The 19,031-nt window shown below is 40.5% G+C and overlaps 1 protein-coding gene and 2 long non-coding RNA genes across 3 annotated transcripts; all 3 read right to left on the minus strand.

The window, feature by feature from the left end:
* Positions 1-1,961: 1,961 nt before the first annotated feature.
* Positions 1,962-4,382, minus strand: LOC125376251. The gene is made up of 3 exons (XR_007219113.1): positions 4,298-4,382; positions 3,276-3,467; positions 1,962-2,866 (listed from the first exon to the last, which is right to left on the minus strand). It is a non-coding gene; the product is annotated as an uncharacterized LOC125376251 (long non-coding RNA).
* Positions 4,383-4,665: 283 nt separating this feature from the next.
* On the minus strand, positions 4,666-6,889 carry LOC125376060. The gene is made up of 4 exons (XR_007218936.1): positions 6,591-6,889; positions 5,477-5,599; positions 4,941-5,114; positions 4,666-4,728 (listed from the first exon to the last, which is right to left on the minus strand). It is a non-coding gene; the product is annotated as an uncharacterized LOC125376060 (long non-coding RNA).
* Positions 6,890-7,596: 707 nt separating this feature from the next.
* LOC124139827 (cathepsin Z-like) lies at positions 7,597-15,987 on the minus strand. The gene is made up of 7 exons (XM_046507196.2): positions 15,805-15,987; positions 14,957-15,072; positions 14,002-14,226; positions 10,104-10,254; positions 9,571-9,646; positions 8,865-8,954; positions 7,597-7,899 (listed from the first exon to the last, which is right to left on the minus strand). The coding sequence occupies exons 1-7, from the start codon at positions 15,921-15,923 to the stop codon at positions 7,771-7,773; spliced, it is 906 nt and encodes a 301-aa protein (XP_046363152.1). The 5' UTR covers positions 15,924-15,987; the 3' UTR covers positions 7,597-7,770.
* Positions 15,988-19,031: the final 3,044 nt, after the last annotated feature.

Genomic DNA, 19,031 nt, shown 5'->3' on the forward strand with positions numbered 1-19,031 from the left:
TGACTGTGACACACCGTACACCCAAACAACTGACTGTGACACACCGTACACTCACACAACTGACTGTAACACACCGTACATCAACACAACAGACTGTGACACACCGTACACCCAAACAACTGACTGTAACACACAGCACATCAACACAACTGACTGTGACACACCGTACACTCACACAACTGACTGTAACACACAGCACATCAACACAACAGACTGTGACACACCGTACACTCACACAACTGACTGTAACACACAGCACATCAACACAACAGACTGTAACACACCGTACACCCACACAACTGACTGTGACACACCGTACACCCAAAAAACTGACTGTGACACACCGTACACCCACACAACTGACTATAACACACCGTACACTCACACAACTGACTGTAACACACAGCACATCAACACAACAGACTGTGACACACCGTACACCCAAACAACTGACTGTAACACACTGTACACCCAAACAACTGACTGTGACACACCGTACACCCACACAACTGACTATAACACACCGTTCACCCACACAACAGACTGTAACACACAGCACATCCACACAACAGACTGTGACACACCGTACACGCACACAACTGACTGTAACACACCGTACACTCACACAACTGACTGTGACACATCGTACACTCACACAACAGACTGTGACACATCGTACACTCCCACAACAGACTGTGACACACAGCACATACACACAACAGACTGTGACACACCGTACACGCACACAACTGACTGTGACACACCGTGCACTCACACCACAGACTGTATCAAACAGTACACGCACACAACTGACTGTGACACACCGTACACCCACACAACAAACTGTGACACACCGTACACCCACACAACTGGCTGTGACACACCGTACATCCATATCAACAGACTGTGACACACCGTACACCCAAACAACTGACTGTGACACACCGTACACTCACACAACAGACTGTAACACACCGTACACCCACACAACTGACTGTTACACACCATACACACAAACAACTGACTGTGACACACCGTTCACCAACACAACTGACTGTAACACACCGTACACCCACACAACTGGCTGTGACACACCGTACACCCACACAACTGACTGTGACACACCGTACACCCACACAACAGACTGTGACACACCGTACACCAACACAACTGACTGTGACACACCGTACACCCACACAACTGACTGTGACATACCGTACACCCACACAACAGACTGTGACACACCCTACACTCACACAACTTACTGTATCACACCGTACACTCACACAACTGACTGTAACACACCAAAGACTCACATAACTGACTGTAACAAACCGTACACCCACACAACTGACTGTATCACACAGTACACCCACATAACTGACTGTGACACACCGTACACCCAAACAACAGGCTGTGACACACCGTACACCCACACAACAGGCTGTAACACATCCTACACTCACACAACTGACTCTGACACACCGTACACCCACACGACAGGCTGTGACACACCGTACACCCACACAACAGGCTGTAACACACCGTACACTCACACAACTGACTCTGACACACCGTACACCCACACAACTGACTGTATCACACAGAACACCCACACAACAGACTGTGACACACCGTACACCCACACAACAGACTGTAACACACCGTACACCCACACCACAGACTGTATCAAACAGTACACGCACGCAACTGACTGTGACACACCGTACACCCAAACAACTGACTGTGACACACCGTACACCCACACAACAGGCTGTTACACACCGTACACCCACACAACAGGCTGTGACACACCGTACACCCACACAACAGGCTGTGACACACCCTACACCCATATCAACAGACTGTGACACATCGTACTCCCACATAACAGACTGTGACACACCGTATACTCACACAACAGACTGTAACACACCGTACACTCACACAACTGACTGTAACACAACGTACACCAACACAACTGACTGTGACACACCGTTCACCAACACAACTGACTGTAACACAACGTACACCAACACAACAGACTGTAACCAACCGTACACCAACACCACAGACTGTATCACACAGTACACCCACATAACAGGCTGTGACACACCGTACATCCATATCAACAGACTGTAACACACCGTACAACCATATGAACAGACTGTAACACACCGTACACCCACACAACAGACTGTAACACACCGTACACCCACACCACAGACTGTGACACACCGTACACCCACACAACAGGCTGTGACACACCGTTCACCCACACAACAGGCTGTGACACACCGTACACCCATATCAACAGACTGTAACACACCGTACACCCACACCACAGACTGTAACACACCGTACACCCACACAACAGACTGTAACACACCGTATACTCACACAACAGACTGTTACACACTGTACACCCATACAACTGACTGTGACACACCGAACATCAACACAACAGGCTGTAACTCATCGAACATCCATATAAACAGACTGTGGCACACCGTACTCCCACCCAACAGACTGACACACCGTATACCTGTGTCAACAAGGAACGACAAATGTACACTCGTGACAACAGACAACGATACGCTGTACACCCACGCCAAGCATTATCAAATGCTGTATTAGGACGTTAGAGATTTTAATACATACATCTGAAAGTGGCTATGAGAAAGTTGGACGCGTTGCCTAGTTCTGCAGACGAAGATACCAAGTTGGTACCAACCCAGGATTGTATGTGCGATAGTTCGTTACGCATTGAGGAAGGTGTCTATAACAACGAGGAAAGGGTCTCTCAGCTTCAGTTGTAACAGTTGCTGGTACTTGGAATCTTCTATGGCAGCACGGATACCATGTTCTAAAACAGAAAGGAAATATAAATACATAACATAAATACGTGTGTGCATCTCATAAAAGAAATTGTTTGTAAAATAGTTCATACACGTTTTGTAAAATGTAAATTTAGCTAGTAATTAATTGACAACCAACATTTAATTTGTTAATTTACAGTGGAGGAAATGTTCATGGCTATCATTATCATCATCAGAAAAAAAGCTTAAATTCAGGAGAATCTGAAATTTTTATCTGTTGAAAAAAAGAAAGAAATAGTACTTTTTGGTGAACGAATAGTTAAGGGATAATTATTAGTGGCATATATCAAATTAACTTTCTTAATAATTTGACCAAGGTCCTCAGCCATTCAAGCATCTATGAAAACATATACATGTTTTGTTTCTATTGATGAATTATAGAATAAGTCACGGTACCAATGTCGTGAAAGAAGTACGCCGTATGTTCTATGGCTGCCTCCGACGCTGCCTGGTGTAGCTTGTGGTGGGGGGATAGTGACGGCAGGGCGGAGTCTTTGTTTATCCCCCCAAGGGCAGCCGAGGTCAGGCCGCTCACGTCATATGGACCACCATGGCTGCATTTACCTAGATGTGTTGTGGAGGAATCTCCTGGGGAACAGAGACGACATATTTCACACAGACTAAGTAACTACTACTACTACTACTACTACTACTACTTCTACTACTACTACTACTACTACTACTACTACTACTACTACTACTACTTCTACTACTACTACTACTACTACTACTACTACCACTATTACTACTGCTACTACTACTACTACTACTACCGCTACTACTATTACTACCAACAACAATCCATGTATCACTTAAATGTACATTGAAACAAAACATGGCAATCATTCCACGCACGTCAATATGATGTTAAACTTTAATGTGTTTCTATGTCATAGCCTCTTAATAGAGATAACCTCAAAAAACAAGATTTGAAGATAGTAACTCTCAATTTAATTCATTTTGAAAGTAATATAACGGTTGACATCCGCGATAATCCAGTGTATGAAATGTTCATTTTTTTATAAATACCCTGGACCAGGATTTGATTTACACGACACGACAAATAGCCACTCCATCAGATCACACTCACGAGCGAGAGACCTTCTAAGCTACATTACGCCGTACTGATAAGGGAGATAATTGCGATTAAGACGTCACTTCCGGGATAAAGAAAAGGTGGCAACTGCTTCCAGGGTTTGAACCAAACAAACAAGTAATCAACAGCATGAACAACGATCATGCCAGCTGGGTAGAGCGACATGCTGCTCACACAATGTACCCCCCACACCCCACACCCCGACCCAACCCTCTTCCCGCACCCCACCCCACCCCACCTGGTACTCATTCAATCGTCTACTACTACAGGTATGGGTGATATAAAACGAAATAAGGAGAAGTAATTATTTGACTGTCCGTACTGAACGGCTTCAGCTTGTCCTGTCCACTTCTGTATCCACTGGTCAGCACAACGTCATCAGTGGTCAGTATGATATTGGATTCACACGATGTACCAACATTAGGACTTAAAAACAAACAAGAGGATGTTTTATTGACACGTATCTTTATCATTTTAATCTCGTGTCGATTTATTTTGATTGCGAAAAGAATAAAATAGTGCGTGAGTAAAGTTTCATATTGCTTTTTGAGCCCGAACAGTAAAATCATATGACCTAATTATATTCTGTCATTGCGTAAATCACGAGGCATTCATTGAAACTTATATCTGATGCGTAAAGTCGAAGCTGATGAAGATTTGCCACGTCCCATAATCGTACGTCAACTTACCCACATGAGCGACAAGTATCCATTTCAGGTGGCGCTTGGGCGTACAGTACTTTGCCTCTAATACCTGGTGACACTTACATGTTATTGTTAGACTGTAAGTTAATCGTTGCATTGCTCAATAACAGCTGGTTTAAACACCATATATGAAGATCAATCAAGTGACTGGTTGTATGGTTTTGAAATAGCCTACATTGGACAAAAGTCATCTTCAAGGCAGATGTTTACTATAATTAAGTAAAATTGATTATCTAAACTTATTTTAAACTGTTTTCTCACCAAGGGAAAAGTAGGGCGTTGCTCCTTTTATTTCAACCCAGTTCGTGTTACTGTAAAACATTTGTAGTATATGCAAGTATTGACCAATCAACTCTCTTGCCAAGTCATAGTTTGGATTAGCAAACTGTAGAACTTTTATCACATCCTCGCGAAGCTGAATCATCAGGTTGTGGGCTGAAAGATAAAAACAAAAACAAGTATGAAAGTAGGCATACCTTTCAATTTCAAGAACAAGATTAAACATTCTTGATGCGTTAGGGGCCATCCATTTGATATTCGAAAAACTTTTCTCCCCGAAAATCCTTGAAAAAATACTTATACTTCATACTGTTAAAGCAAAAAAGAAATTGTCTGCCACAAATATTACATCGTTGCAAGGTTTTCTTTTAGTATATTTTGGCTGATTTTTATAATTAAACAAAATATCTGGTTAAAACCTCATAGCAATCTTAAAGCTCTCTTAGTTATTTTTGGCCAATGTTCCTGGTGTCCAAAAGAGGGATATAAGTTATATTCGCGATATCCACCAACTGTACCCGCTCTGATGTCCTCTCCACTACAATGCCAGGCCGCTGTATGGGGGTGATCCAGGTCCACCCTGTTATTGGCGTGTACTATTGTCCTGATCACTGCTCGCAGTCTCGGCGCCGAGCTGGCCTCTACAAGTACATGTGTATATGAACTTGAAGCATCACCTGGTGACCTCAATACAGATATGGACTTGATGCATCACCTGGTGTTCTCTACAGGCATATATGGATTTGATGCATCACCTGGTGACCTCTATAAATATATGGACTTGATGCATCATCTGGTGATCTCTAGAGGCATATATTGATTTGATGCATCACCTGGTGATCTCTACAGGTATATATGGATTTGATGCACCACCTGGTGATCTCTACATACATACATACATACATACATACATACATACATACATACATACATACATACATACATACATACATATATATGGACTTGATGCATCGCGTGATTACCTCTATAATTATATGGACTGGCAGCATCACCTTGATTACTCTGATCAGAATACGCTGTTTTATTTTTTAACCACAGCCATGTCTTACCAGAGATTCATTGCTATGGGTGGGTCTGTCCTACAGATACAAGGGTTAACCTAGAATGTTACATCAATAGTATATCCATCCCAGGTCTATCCATATTCTATCCATATATTATATTGAGTTATTAAACAAATGACACATTAAAAGAGAAATCAACCTTTGGATGACCATATCATTATCGCTTGGTAACGCATTGTCAGTTTATGTGACATACTGCTTGAAACACGTTGATAGTTCACGTTTATAAAGGAATATTGGACCTGAGTTTGCGGACGTACGTTTTCCTAAATACTTTTACAGAATTTGATCAGCTGATCAGCTGCACTGCTTGTGTCGGTAAATGTATGTCTTTCAATAATTAGGTCACAGTGGTATATTCAGACTTACCTTACATTCGTATGAAGAAATATTTTGTTTGTGTTTAACCTTTACTCACAAAGGTAACTAGTTACCCACAGTATTTACACGAGTACTGTAACCTGTGTCGTGTGCATGTTTCTGTACATGATGAACTTAGGCACAAGAAGGTCGCGCAACTTGTAAGGGCTGATAATCACATACTTACCACCATAGAATTGACGAAACAAGTAACTGGCAGTCAGGTTCGATCTGCGTGATAACGCTCTCTCAGAGAATACGGTGTTATTGGCCTCAAAATAGGCTGCCACAGCTCTGAGGACACCCTGCTCAGTAAGGTCGTCGTGAGTCCACGTGTTGTCGCCAGTCTGTTGGGGAAGAATGCTTCTACTCCTAGCATATAGAGAAGGAACAACAGGTAATATATAGAAGACATGCTGCCCTCAATGTGAGACTGTACAGCGGGTAGGGATGCTGTTGTGGGTTATATGTTAGTGTTGCGCAATGAACGCCTTCTCTGCAGGTCCGGTACCATGAACTGTGTCTGTAATTAGGTAAATATAATGCGTTGGTTTAATCCGATATGTCGCATCACCTTACACGGTGTGTTGAAATGTGTTGAAATATGTGTCTGTCTCAATTCCCCAGGGAATAATTAAGTAATCCTCTTATTCGTATAATGTTAACTTGCAAACATGTACACTGAAACCGAACTCATCTCGATATATATAATCAAGACAACATACACATGCAGCTGTATTGTTGATAATGCGAATGTAGACACTAAGGTCGTATATCATCACTCCGCTTGTCTGGAACTATGGACAACTCGATATCCTGCGAAGGATCAGCTACTCCTGCTGCAAAGCTGCTCTATATGTCAAGGTATCTTTTATGTTACAGTAGGACTGAAGTTAGTAAACAACATTTGACATTTGACAAATATTTGGGAAGTAACTCAAATTCATATTTGGATATATCTCTTATAGGAATATGAGAATTGTTGACTACTTGCTCGTGACAAATCAAGTATTCTTTTTTCTAACCCTATAGCAAGCAGGATGAGCGGGCGTTTGCAAATGTACAGAACACATAAGCAGTAAGATAAAAAAAAAATACAAAGGATGCGAATAGCTACAATGACCATTGCTATGTCTAGATTTGGGCTTGTCACCAGACCACATTACAACAAACAGACCAGACGAAAAACAGTAAACAGAAGAAGAAATTTATTTCATAAATAAATCGTAGCAAATGTAAAGAATAAGTTGACTGAATGGTAAATACAACATATATGCAGTATATCCGCACTGAGGTACTATTGACTTATTGATTGCACATTATGTGATAGTAAAGGCGTCATCTAATGCTCCGGCATAGCCAGGTCATTAAGGCATATAGTTGGCTGGTACAATGGGATCGGCATATGCACAGCGGGTCTCTATGGCCAAGTTGTAGGAGTTTCCTTGACCGCTCTTGAAGGCACTGGTCACGAGTTGAAACCAGCCACTCTCCCCCTGCAACAATGTTACATTTTACCTTGACATCATCATACTCAACTAATTATCTAACAAAGTGAAATAGCCATATTATCAAGTTTCAGGGGAAGAGTGAATTTTGGAATTTCACAATTGAATTCAATCATTTTAAATTTAACTGCAGCCCAAAATAACCAAATACCAAACGTTCGCAAATTAGATTCTTGAAAACAGGACTCGATGGACGCACACATCAGCGTCCGAAACTGATTCTGCCCACCGTGTACTCACCGCAGCTACCCATTTCCACATTTGAAGATTGAGCATATGTATCTAGATACGAGTAAGTAAATGGCACATTCAGTTAAGTATCAGGAATCAGGAATAGCGGATCCAGATAGCATTTGTAGTAATTCGCTGTGAATATTCACGTTGTAACGAGTATCTGTATTGCTGATTTAATTACATGGTTAAAGGTTCACGATTTGTGCAGCGATGTACATAAAGAACGGCCTGACATCCTGGGAGACGCCATGACGTCACAGCTAGTGACACCTAACACTGTCCAATAAATAGACGACGCAACAAGAGATCTATATTTTGTCACTCAAGGCGGGATGCATTTTATGTTGTAGAAGGATCACTTGGGGAACATGGGGTATTATGCGTCCCGCGTTAAGTTTTTGACATGTTTCACTTTAACATTGTAAAAGAATTAATACAAAATCAAAATTGATAGGCAACAGCTGTGCGATTGTCCCATAACAAATAATGTCAATTTCAATAATTAATTTCTGTAACAAACTAAATAACATCTATGATCAATGTGCAGTTTGATCGTTTTTTAAAATGTAATTTAGATACATCCCGTTTGCAGATTATGGTGTATATCAAACTGCTCTATTAGGTCGAGTCATACTGCTCGTGCCCATTCGACACCACTCGCCCCTTTCCGTAATGTGTCGCGGAATGGGACGAATGTTGCCGATTGTGCCAGTACCCACCCAGGGCTGTCCCCAGGAGTTCCGGACGATCCAGTACTCGGTGCCAGTCGCGTTCACTCCCCACCCGACAACCGAGATGACGTGGTTGATCTGGAACACAAGGTGACTGATGAATGACATCACTGAATAAAATGGCAATGAGAATATAATAATACTGTTTGTAAAAAGTCATATAGACATCATGTTTCTGACAGGTGAGGTGAAATGGGGTTTAACGTGGAGTTCAAGACTGTTGCACTTATATAGCGACGTACATGACTCCGAGACGACCAATCCTTGTTTTAGCCCCTTAATGTTGAACGCCAGGCAAGGTAACAACAAGTTCCATCTTTTAACCTTTTTTGGGTATGACGCGGCCGGGTATCGAACCTCAACCTTCCGCTCTCCGGGCAGACGCTCTATCCACTAGACCACGGAGGCGGTCTGTTTCTGACAGTACAAGTGGTGACATAAGTGATCCCCTCATACGTTATCAAATACAGCAAGAAACAGACCCAGGGAGGTCAGTCGAGCGAGTGATTGTCTGTTGTCGCTGTCGACAAGATCACCTTTTAGTATATAGGATAATGGACTGAATCAGACAAACCAATGTCACATGTAAAGTCTTCAATGCCAGTAAGTACTTTCGGGGTTCGATTCTAACAAGGTTAGCCTATTCCGGTGTCGCCCCAGACGATGGGCCAAAAGGCCTCATCTTCCAACTTACCGATGGTGTAGCTTTATATTCTGCATACACCCCGCCACGGTACTTCTCCAGGCCCGGAGTTGCTTCTATACCACAACTGGCAGAACAAAGTACAAAGATACTGACGTAATTATTATGAATTAAAATATTTTATATATATATTTATGTGAATATACTGATAAGCTTAGATGCTTACATCGTTATCAAATTACCATTTACACAATATATCTCAAAATGACGTCAGAACAAAGTTCAAAGATACTAACGTAGTTATAAATGAGTTATATATATGTGAATATACTGATTAACCTAGATCCTTACACCGTTATCAAATTACCAGTTATACAAAAATCTCACATTGACGTCAGAACAAGAAAGTTATAGGTTGTCTTCATATTTTGTAATGGGTCGGAAAACCATTACCTGTGTTTCAAATGATATACATGTATTTGAGTAAATAACTAATTAAACATGTGAACAGCTGGATTGCGGAAAGGCAGAAAGATGTCACGAGAGAACGACTGGATGAACGAAATAATGACCGCAAAAAAGACCTGATTGGTCCGTTGGTGTATATCTCTGCCATCATGTCCTCCCTGCCCTTGACGTAGCCATAGTCCCCCACCTTCCACAGGGTGAAGTTGTTCAGCTGCTTGCACTCGCCGAACGTTGTGCACGTGCCACATGAGTTGAAGGGGTCGCAATCTTTGGATAAAGTCAACACACTGTGCTTTAGGTTAAATAGCTCAAAGAAGTACCATGCATCACATTCAGTTGACAATGTCCAGTGTCGGTCCATACATTGTAATTATGACCGTGTGTCAAACTCACATTGTCGCTGTGTATAGAGAACAATTTAGACTTATACACGTGCATTTTTAGACGTATCGGTCAATGTACATACTGTTTTAGACGTATCGGTCAATGTACATACTGTTTTAGATGTACCTGTCATTGTACACACTGTTTTAGACGTATCGGTCCATGTACATATTGTTTAGACGTACCGTTCAATGTACATACTGTTTTAGACGTATCTGTCATTGTACATACTGTTTTAGACGTACCGGTTAATGTAAATACTATTTTAGACGTACCGGTCAATGGTCATATTGTTTGAGACGTACTGGTCAATGCACATATTGTTTTAGACGTACCGGTCAATGTTCATATTGTTTTAGACGTACCGGTCAATGAACATACTATTTTAGACGTACCAGTTAATGTACATGTTGTTTGAGACGTACCGGTCAATGTACATATTGTTTTTAGACGTACCGGTCAATGTACATGTTGTTTTAGACGTACCGGTCAATGTACATACTGTTTTAGATGTATCGGTCAATGTACATACTGTTTTAGACGTACCCGTTAATGTAATACTGTTTTAGACGTATCGGTCATTGTACATACTATTTTAGACGTACCGGTCAATGTACATACTGTTATAGACGTATCGGTCAATGTACATAATGTTATAGACGTACCGGTCAATGTACATACTGTTATAGACGTATCGGTCAATGTACATACTGTTATAGACGTATCGGTCAATGTACATACTGTTATAGACGTATCGGTCAATGTACATACTGTTATAGACGTATCGGTCAATGTACATAATGTTATAGACGTACCGGTCAATGTACATACTGTTATAGACGTATCGGTCAATGTACATACTGTTATAGACGTATCGGTCAATGTACATACTGGTATAGACGTATCGGTCAATGTACATACTGTTATAGACGTATCGGTCAATGTACATAATGTTATAGACGTACCGGTCAATGTACATACTGTTATAGACGTATCGGTCAATGTACATACTGTTATAGACGTATCGGTCAATGTACATACTGTTATAGACGTACCGGTCAATGTACATAATGTTATAGACGTACCGGTCAATGTACATACTGTTATAGACGTACCGGTCAATGTACATAATGTTATAGACGTACCGGTCAATGTACATAATGTTTTAGACGTACCGGTCAATGTACATACTGTTATAGACGTATCGGTCAATGTACATACTGTTATAGACGTACCGGTCAATGTACATAATGTTATAGACGTACCGGTCAATGTACATACTGTTATAGACGTACCGGTCAATGTACATACTGTTATAGACGTACCGGTCAATGTACATAATGTTATAGACGTATCGGTCAATGTATATAATGTACTCTTTCGTCGTTTCACACCGATGAGGGCATGGGTATAAAGTAACATTACTCGTACTCGTATTTCCCTTTTCCAAATAATTAAGAAACTGAAATCGAAATAAAATATTCACAAAAACATTCATTAAAAAATCTTACAATAGAAACAAGAGCGGAACAGTTAATTTAATAAACTGTAAATGATCAAATCAGAGTAGGGGTGAATGACTTGAATAAAATGTCTGACTGAGTGTCCAGACTCTCTCTCTATTGTGGGAATCCCAGTTGCCGCAGTTGTATGCCACTCACGTGAAACCAAGTACATATCACTGTGTAGAACAGCCTCCCTCTATTGTTTGAATCTCAGTTGCCGCAGTTGTATGCCACTCAGGTGAAACCAAGTTCATATCACTGTGTAGAACATTCTCCCTCTATTGTGTGAATATCAGTTGCCGCAGTTGTATGCCACTCATGTGAAACCAAGTACATATCACTGTGTAGAACAGTCTCCCTCTATTGTGGGAATCTCAGTTGCCGCAGTTGTATGCCACTCATGTGAAACCAAGTACATATCACTGTGTAGAACATTCTCCCTCTATTGTACATATCACTGTGTAGAACAGTCTTCCTCTATTGTGGGAATCTCAGTTGCCGCAGTTGTATGCCACTCAGGTGAAACCAAGTACATACCACTTTATCTCGCTTTAATTAAAACTCCAGCTTCTGATGAGTTAAGAGTGGGCGAGAAATCAATCGTAACACACCTTAGGTTACTTGCTTACCTCGCATAAGCATCGTTGAGCTGAAATGAACTGATGTTTATCCGAATGCATTCAATTTGGTAAAGGGAAGTAACTCTGTTCGTTTGCGTCGTCTGCTAGCTGTCAAAATGTCTGAAAGCGTTTTACTCAGATAAACTCAGGACATATGTTGCGGGTCTGTATGAATGAATGTCGGCTCACACACAGAGTACACCACACAATGCACCCCTCGAGATCAGTTACTTTTAGTAATAATTATTTCGTCAACAAATCTACCGGATTGTTGATATTATCACGCGGTATCCATGTTAACCATTGATATTTCATTTCGTTTTTGATAAACATTAAGTAGTTCAATCTGTCGATCCACTATGAGTGATATTATAGCTGTCCTTATGTTCTCGAAACATGAACACCTAAACAACGTTTTGGGCAAGTATCAAACCTTTTACTGTTGTGCATCTGTCCGCGATATCTGTTGCTAATCCAGTCAGTAGGGGCGATGGGATAGCCTAGTGGTTAAAGCGTTGAAGACCCGGGTTCGATTCCACACATGTGTACAATGTGTGAAGCCCATTTCTGGTGTCCCCGTCGCGATGTTGCTGGAATACTGCTAAAAGCGGCGTAAAACCATACTCACTCACTCATTGTCAGTCACCAGTTGGTAAACGGGAATGTAGACTTTGTCTACTTATGTATCGATGTGTCAAGTGATGAACGGGTCTAGGTCATTCAATGATGGGTTTGTCCCAAAGGGTGTCTTTTTTCACGTGATTATCGTATGGAGCTGAAAATCCACTATTAACTCGTATTAGTATTAATTTCGGTCTCGTAGCCAATTCACCTTCCCTTTCCATTTCATGGTGAATGAGCATATTGCAGGTTTGTTCTTCGTTATTTGTATGCTTTGTCGTAAGAGGCGACAAGCAGGATCTGGTGGTCAGGCTCGCTGACTTGGTTGATGTTTTTCACTGTGTAGATGCTCATGATGTCAATCACTGGATTGCCTGGTGCAGACTCGATTATTTACAGACCGCCGACATGTAGCTGGAATAGTGCTGAGTGCGGCACAACAAACAAACACATATGCAAGCTTTAATGTCATGATTGAGAATATGTAAATATAACCGACTGGGAACATGCATCTCCACTCTCATTACTTCTCTGACACGGGGTAATAATGAAAAGACGCATGGGAAACCAGAATGTTCTATGGAATGTGATCGTGAATAAGTCTTCAGCAACGCATGCTTGTCGTAAGAGGCGACTAGCGGAATCGGGTGGTCAGGCTCACTGACTTGGTTGATGTAAGCCATCGTATCCTAGTTGCGTAGATCGATGCTCATGGTGTCAATCACTGGATTGGCTGGTCCAACCTCGATTAGTAAACAGACAGTCGTCATACAGCTGGAATATCGGAGTGCGGCGTTAAACAACACACAAACAAATGCATCGTATGGACACTTCGAAAAGTAAAGTACAATACGTCCGTCCCATCTCATACTACACCTTCTCACCTTGGTTTTTGGCTTGGTAGTTGTTGCAGGTCTCATCAGGGATACCGTGGCTGTGAGCGTACTCGTATACTTTGTAGTCGCTTCCTCCTTGACAGCTGCCGGCGTTGCCGCAGTCGATGATATGCTGGACAGACAGGTATGCGGACGGCCACGCCCCTCCCCTCTTAATGTTTATCCGGTCTGCGATAGAGCTGGTTGCACCCATAGCCCAGCAGGACCCACAGTCTGTGACAGAGTAATATTTAGAACAATCACGCGTGCCAGTAGATTTCTGCTACTGCTGGACCCGGATGGTTAAATCGCCCAAATAATTAATTATTCTAAACATGAAACTAGAGTTTCCGAGAGAGACGAAGTCAGTGCGTATAGAATTATAAAGACAATCGGCTTTGTCGGTGGGATAGCCTAGTGCCTCGTTCGTCACAGATTAGGGTTCGACACCCCCCGCATAAATTCTAGTCTTACTATGACTTAAATAAAAGGGGCACAACTCTCACTCGCTCGACAGACGTGACTTAAATGCCAATCGAAAGGCCATTATTACGACTTGATGGAGGACTTCGAATAGAAGTGTAGGGATGAATGACATGATTTATCTTGTAATTAATGTATCATTCAGAATGGAAACCTCACTGACAAGTGTAAATAATATTATTCAAAATGCAAAATCTAAAAAGATTTCTTGGTACCTCGACGAATTTCCTGAATAAAACCAACTGACCTGTGACAACCGCTAAGTATTCATAAGGAAGAAAATATTTTCTGGTTACAGCTTCTAAACATGCACTCCTTTTCTCTGATAGGACAATTATATTTTTTCAAAACACAATATTTTCAGGTCAGCCCATATCCAGCTAACCATTATGTAAAATCGGAGGCAAATATTTTGGTTTCCAGTATTCACTGGAAGAAATGATATTGTTCCTAGCAACAGTTTACAATTGGCCACACTTACACTGCGGAATGTGTTGGTTGCGAGTGGTACCACAGTAGTTAGTTCCGTTCACATTACGCCAATCCCAAGATTTCGGCACTGCTGTCAAAGGCTGCTCAAAGGCTCTTGGGTAGGTTCTGAAATGATGTGCATTAATCATATCGCGCAACGAATGTGTGGAGCTACGAAGAAATTAGAATGATGTCGTTAAATAATAAGACTGAAAACACTAAAACTGACCAGTTGACAAACACACACACACACACACACACACACACACACACACACACACACACACACGTACGCACGCACGCACGCACGCACGCACACAAAATGACATACACAATGAATATTCATAGTGCTAAGTAAAACCAGCGGGCAAAACGTAGATTGTTGATAGTCCCGAAAATAAAAAAATATGTGAGAAACATTAGCTTGCAGAAGGTTCCAGACAACATATTTTGGCCAGATATTGTAATTGATCACATGCTGTAGAGAACCAGGGGACGGTCTCCAAGGAAACACGGAAGGCTAAGGAGGAGGTTCATGAACACAGAACTTCATTGATATCTACATCTGTGCCACTGGATATGCGTGAAAAAATTTAAAACATTCTGAAATTCCGCAAATACATTCAGATGATGTACATTATTCAGTGTTTGGTTCATGGGTGAAATATCTCGAGGAAATAGGACTATGAAAAATACCTTGTCCCATAAACCATTCCCAACTATTCCAGATATATATTATTTAGCTAACTAATGTGCTAGATCTTCCACTGAACGCATGGTGTGTAGTCTCAATATGTCGCGTGATATGAACATATGAAGTGTAGTCTAATAGTTGATTTTCGTCGGTGTTGTACTCACTTGACCTCTGGCCTCCCCTCTCCCTCGGGTTGGAAGCAGTATGGCTTCCCATTATACTTATTGTCTCTGCCGTAAGCAACGGCAACTAACAATGAAAAAAACACGGCTTTGAGCAACATGATTGCGGATCGTTGTGTCGCGTTACGAGAATATCAACTGCCTGTCACATGATATATTTCATGTGACGTGGCTACAATCTGATATATCTGATAAACACCGGATGGTCATAGGACATGTGCGTGTATATTTATCTAGGTCAGCTGATAGCCGTGTTATCCTGTCATGAGGGGCTAATAAGTGAATGTTATTTTACGCCGTACTATTATTTTAAATATTTCACGGCGGCCTGTAAATATTTGAGTCTAGACCAGGGCCACTAGTGACGCAGAAAGCCTTATCACAGAAACTGATTCCCGATTCTGAATGTAGTCGGCTTTTACAACAAACATGATGTACTTGGACCTTTCCAACACTCAGTTTAAGGGGGATTTTTTTTGGAAAAAAGAATTCGTGACGGGGGTGCATTTAGCATGAAACATGCTAGATGAATGGAAACAAATTTGTTTTAGGAAGACGTGTTATTTTTGCTGCAAATATAACACAAAATTATATATATCACCAGGCCATATATATACGTTAAATATATAATTTAATGTATATATACAGTCTGGAGATATGCTTAACATGCTAACGTATAGATATACGTTAACATGTTGAGTTTGTGTAGATAACACAACGTATATATACGATCTGGAGATATGCTTAACATGCTAACGTATAGATATACGTTAACATGTTGAGTTTGTGTAGATAACAGGGAGGGAGTGAGGACCCCTGCAGCACCCAACCCCCCTGGAACTAGGGATGACGTACCTACCGTAGCTGTGATACGCTACTATGTCTACGGTGGATTCGTCTAAAATGTACTTTCATTGAACCAGTGCCTCGAGCAATGCCTTAATACGTAGTCGATCACCAAATGACCGTCAATACTGAGGTAAAATTCGTCTGTAAGGATAGATGAACGGATAGGAATTAAATTGATATCCTTGTACATTCATACCACCTTGTGTTGTGTAGACAAATCATGATATATATAGGAAATAGTGGATGTAACTGGCCGATTATGTTCAAAGTGACATTATCTGTATGCATCTGTATAGTCGCTATTGTAAGAATAGCTTATCAGACATGACACACATCTATGCTTGACACACTACTCACTCTACCCCTTTGAAGATTCCGGTGATGAATAGGTTCCCGCAATCACGTGTGTGTCACCATTGAAAGTGTTGAAGATCATGTGGTGACTGACAAGCAGAAATGTTGTCGATTATTGTATTGCATCAGCAGAAACATTCCCATTTTTAATAGATTTTGAGGTGCAGGAGTTTGACCCGATCTCGTCCGTTGTACACTGTGGCTTATCGTTAACGTTAGATTGTACAGCACAACTGTCTCCAGTTATAGATGATGACAAAGATGTACATGTAGATAAAGCTGTAAAAAGATGGGTTCCTGATAAAAGTGAAACATTTTTATGTAATATCGATAAGGTTGCCATTACCCATCAGTGTACAGAAATAGATGCATGTAAAGACCAAATAGAGCCAAATGACATTAACCAAATTGTAAATAAACTCTCTCAGACGCTGGTTACTGCGGCTGAAACTACTCTAGGTACTGTAAAAAATTCTAGACACTCTGTACATAAGCACAAACATAAACCCTGGTTTGATGAAAAATGTAAATCATGACGTAGATTTTACCACAAGCGTAAACGTATATATGGAAGGACTAAAGACAGTTATAGCAAAGCTATATACATTTCAGCAAGTAGAGCTTATAGTAAAACCCTAAAGAACGCATTTAAGACATATCAAAACAAATGTGTCCAACATCTGAGGGAATGTAAGGATGGTAACCCTAAGAATTTTTGGGAAATTTTAAAATCATTTGAACCAAAGAAAACAGCATAAAAAATCAGTATGGACAATTTTTTTGAATTTTTTAAAGATCTTAATCAAAGTTCTGATGATAATGACGAAGTTTTTGCCAATAACATAAATTCTGATAATCATGATGATATCTTAGGTTGTAGGATTACAGAAGAAGAAATTAAGTCAGCGGTCCGTGCACTGAAGAACAATAAGGTTTGTGGGTTGGATGGTATTTACAATGAGTACATTAAAAGCTCTATTCATGTTATGATGCCGGTTTACGTACGGCTTTTTAACCTCGTTTTTGACACTGGAGTTTTACCTGAAGCTTGGCTTGTTGGCAAAATAAAACCAATCTACAAAAACAAAGGAAACCAAGCTGACCCAGACAATTACAGAGGTATTTCTATCCTAAGCTGTTCAGGTAAATTGTTCACTACACTATTGAATAATCGTTTACAAGCTTACTCAGTTCAGCCTAATCTAATAAGCGAAGCGCAAGCAGAATCTAAAAAAAATTACTCAACAATTGACAATATGTTTATTCTTAAAGCTCTCATTGATATCTATAGAAATCTTAATAAGAAGTTGTATTGTGTTTTCGTCGATTTTAGCAAAGCTTTCGATACAGTATGGAGGTGTGGTCTGTGGACAAAAATGATAAAGTCTAATATCTAAGGAAAATGTTTTAATGTCATATATAATATGTATCAAAATATCAAATCTTGTGTTTCACATAATAACAAGGTGTCAGGTTTCTTCCCATGTCAAATTGGTGTAAGACAAGGTGAAAATTTGTCACCTTTCCTGTTTGCTTTGTACCTTAATGACCTTGAACAATTTTTATCTGAAAATGACTTTGAAGGACTGCATAATGTAAGTAACCTTTAAATAGATTCACTTGAACGGTACATAAAACTTTTTCTCATTTTGTATGCCGATGATACTGTTTTAATGGCCGAAAGCCCAGAGGATTTAAGAAAGTGTCTCACTATATTTGAAGAATATTGTACTATCTGGAAACTTAAAGTCAATGTTGACAAAACGAAAGTTGTTATTTTTGCCAAGCGCTCCACAAATAGAGTCTTCAATTTTATGTTAAATGGCTCGATTCTTCATGTTGTTAAAGAATATGTTTACCTTGGTATTTTATTTACAAACACTGGTAGATTTTGTAAGGCCCTAAAAAGACTGACAGATCAGGCATCTAGAGCAATGTACGCTGTATTTCGTAAAATTAGAATATTAGAAATTCCTATTGACTGTCAATTGAAATTGTTTCATCAA

This window comes from Haliotis rufescens, unplaced genomic scaffold (assembly GCF_023055435.1).
Source record: "Haliotis rufescens isolate VD_foot unplaced genomic scaffold, xgHalRufe1.0.p SCAF_7, whole genome shotgun sequence".
NCBI classification, from domain to species: domain Eukaryota; kingdom Metazoa; phylum Mollusca; class Gastropoda; order Lepetellida; family Haliotidae; genus Haliotis; species Haliotis rufescens.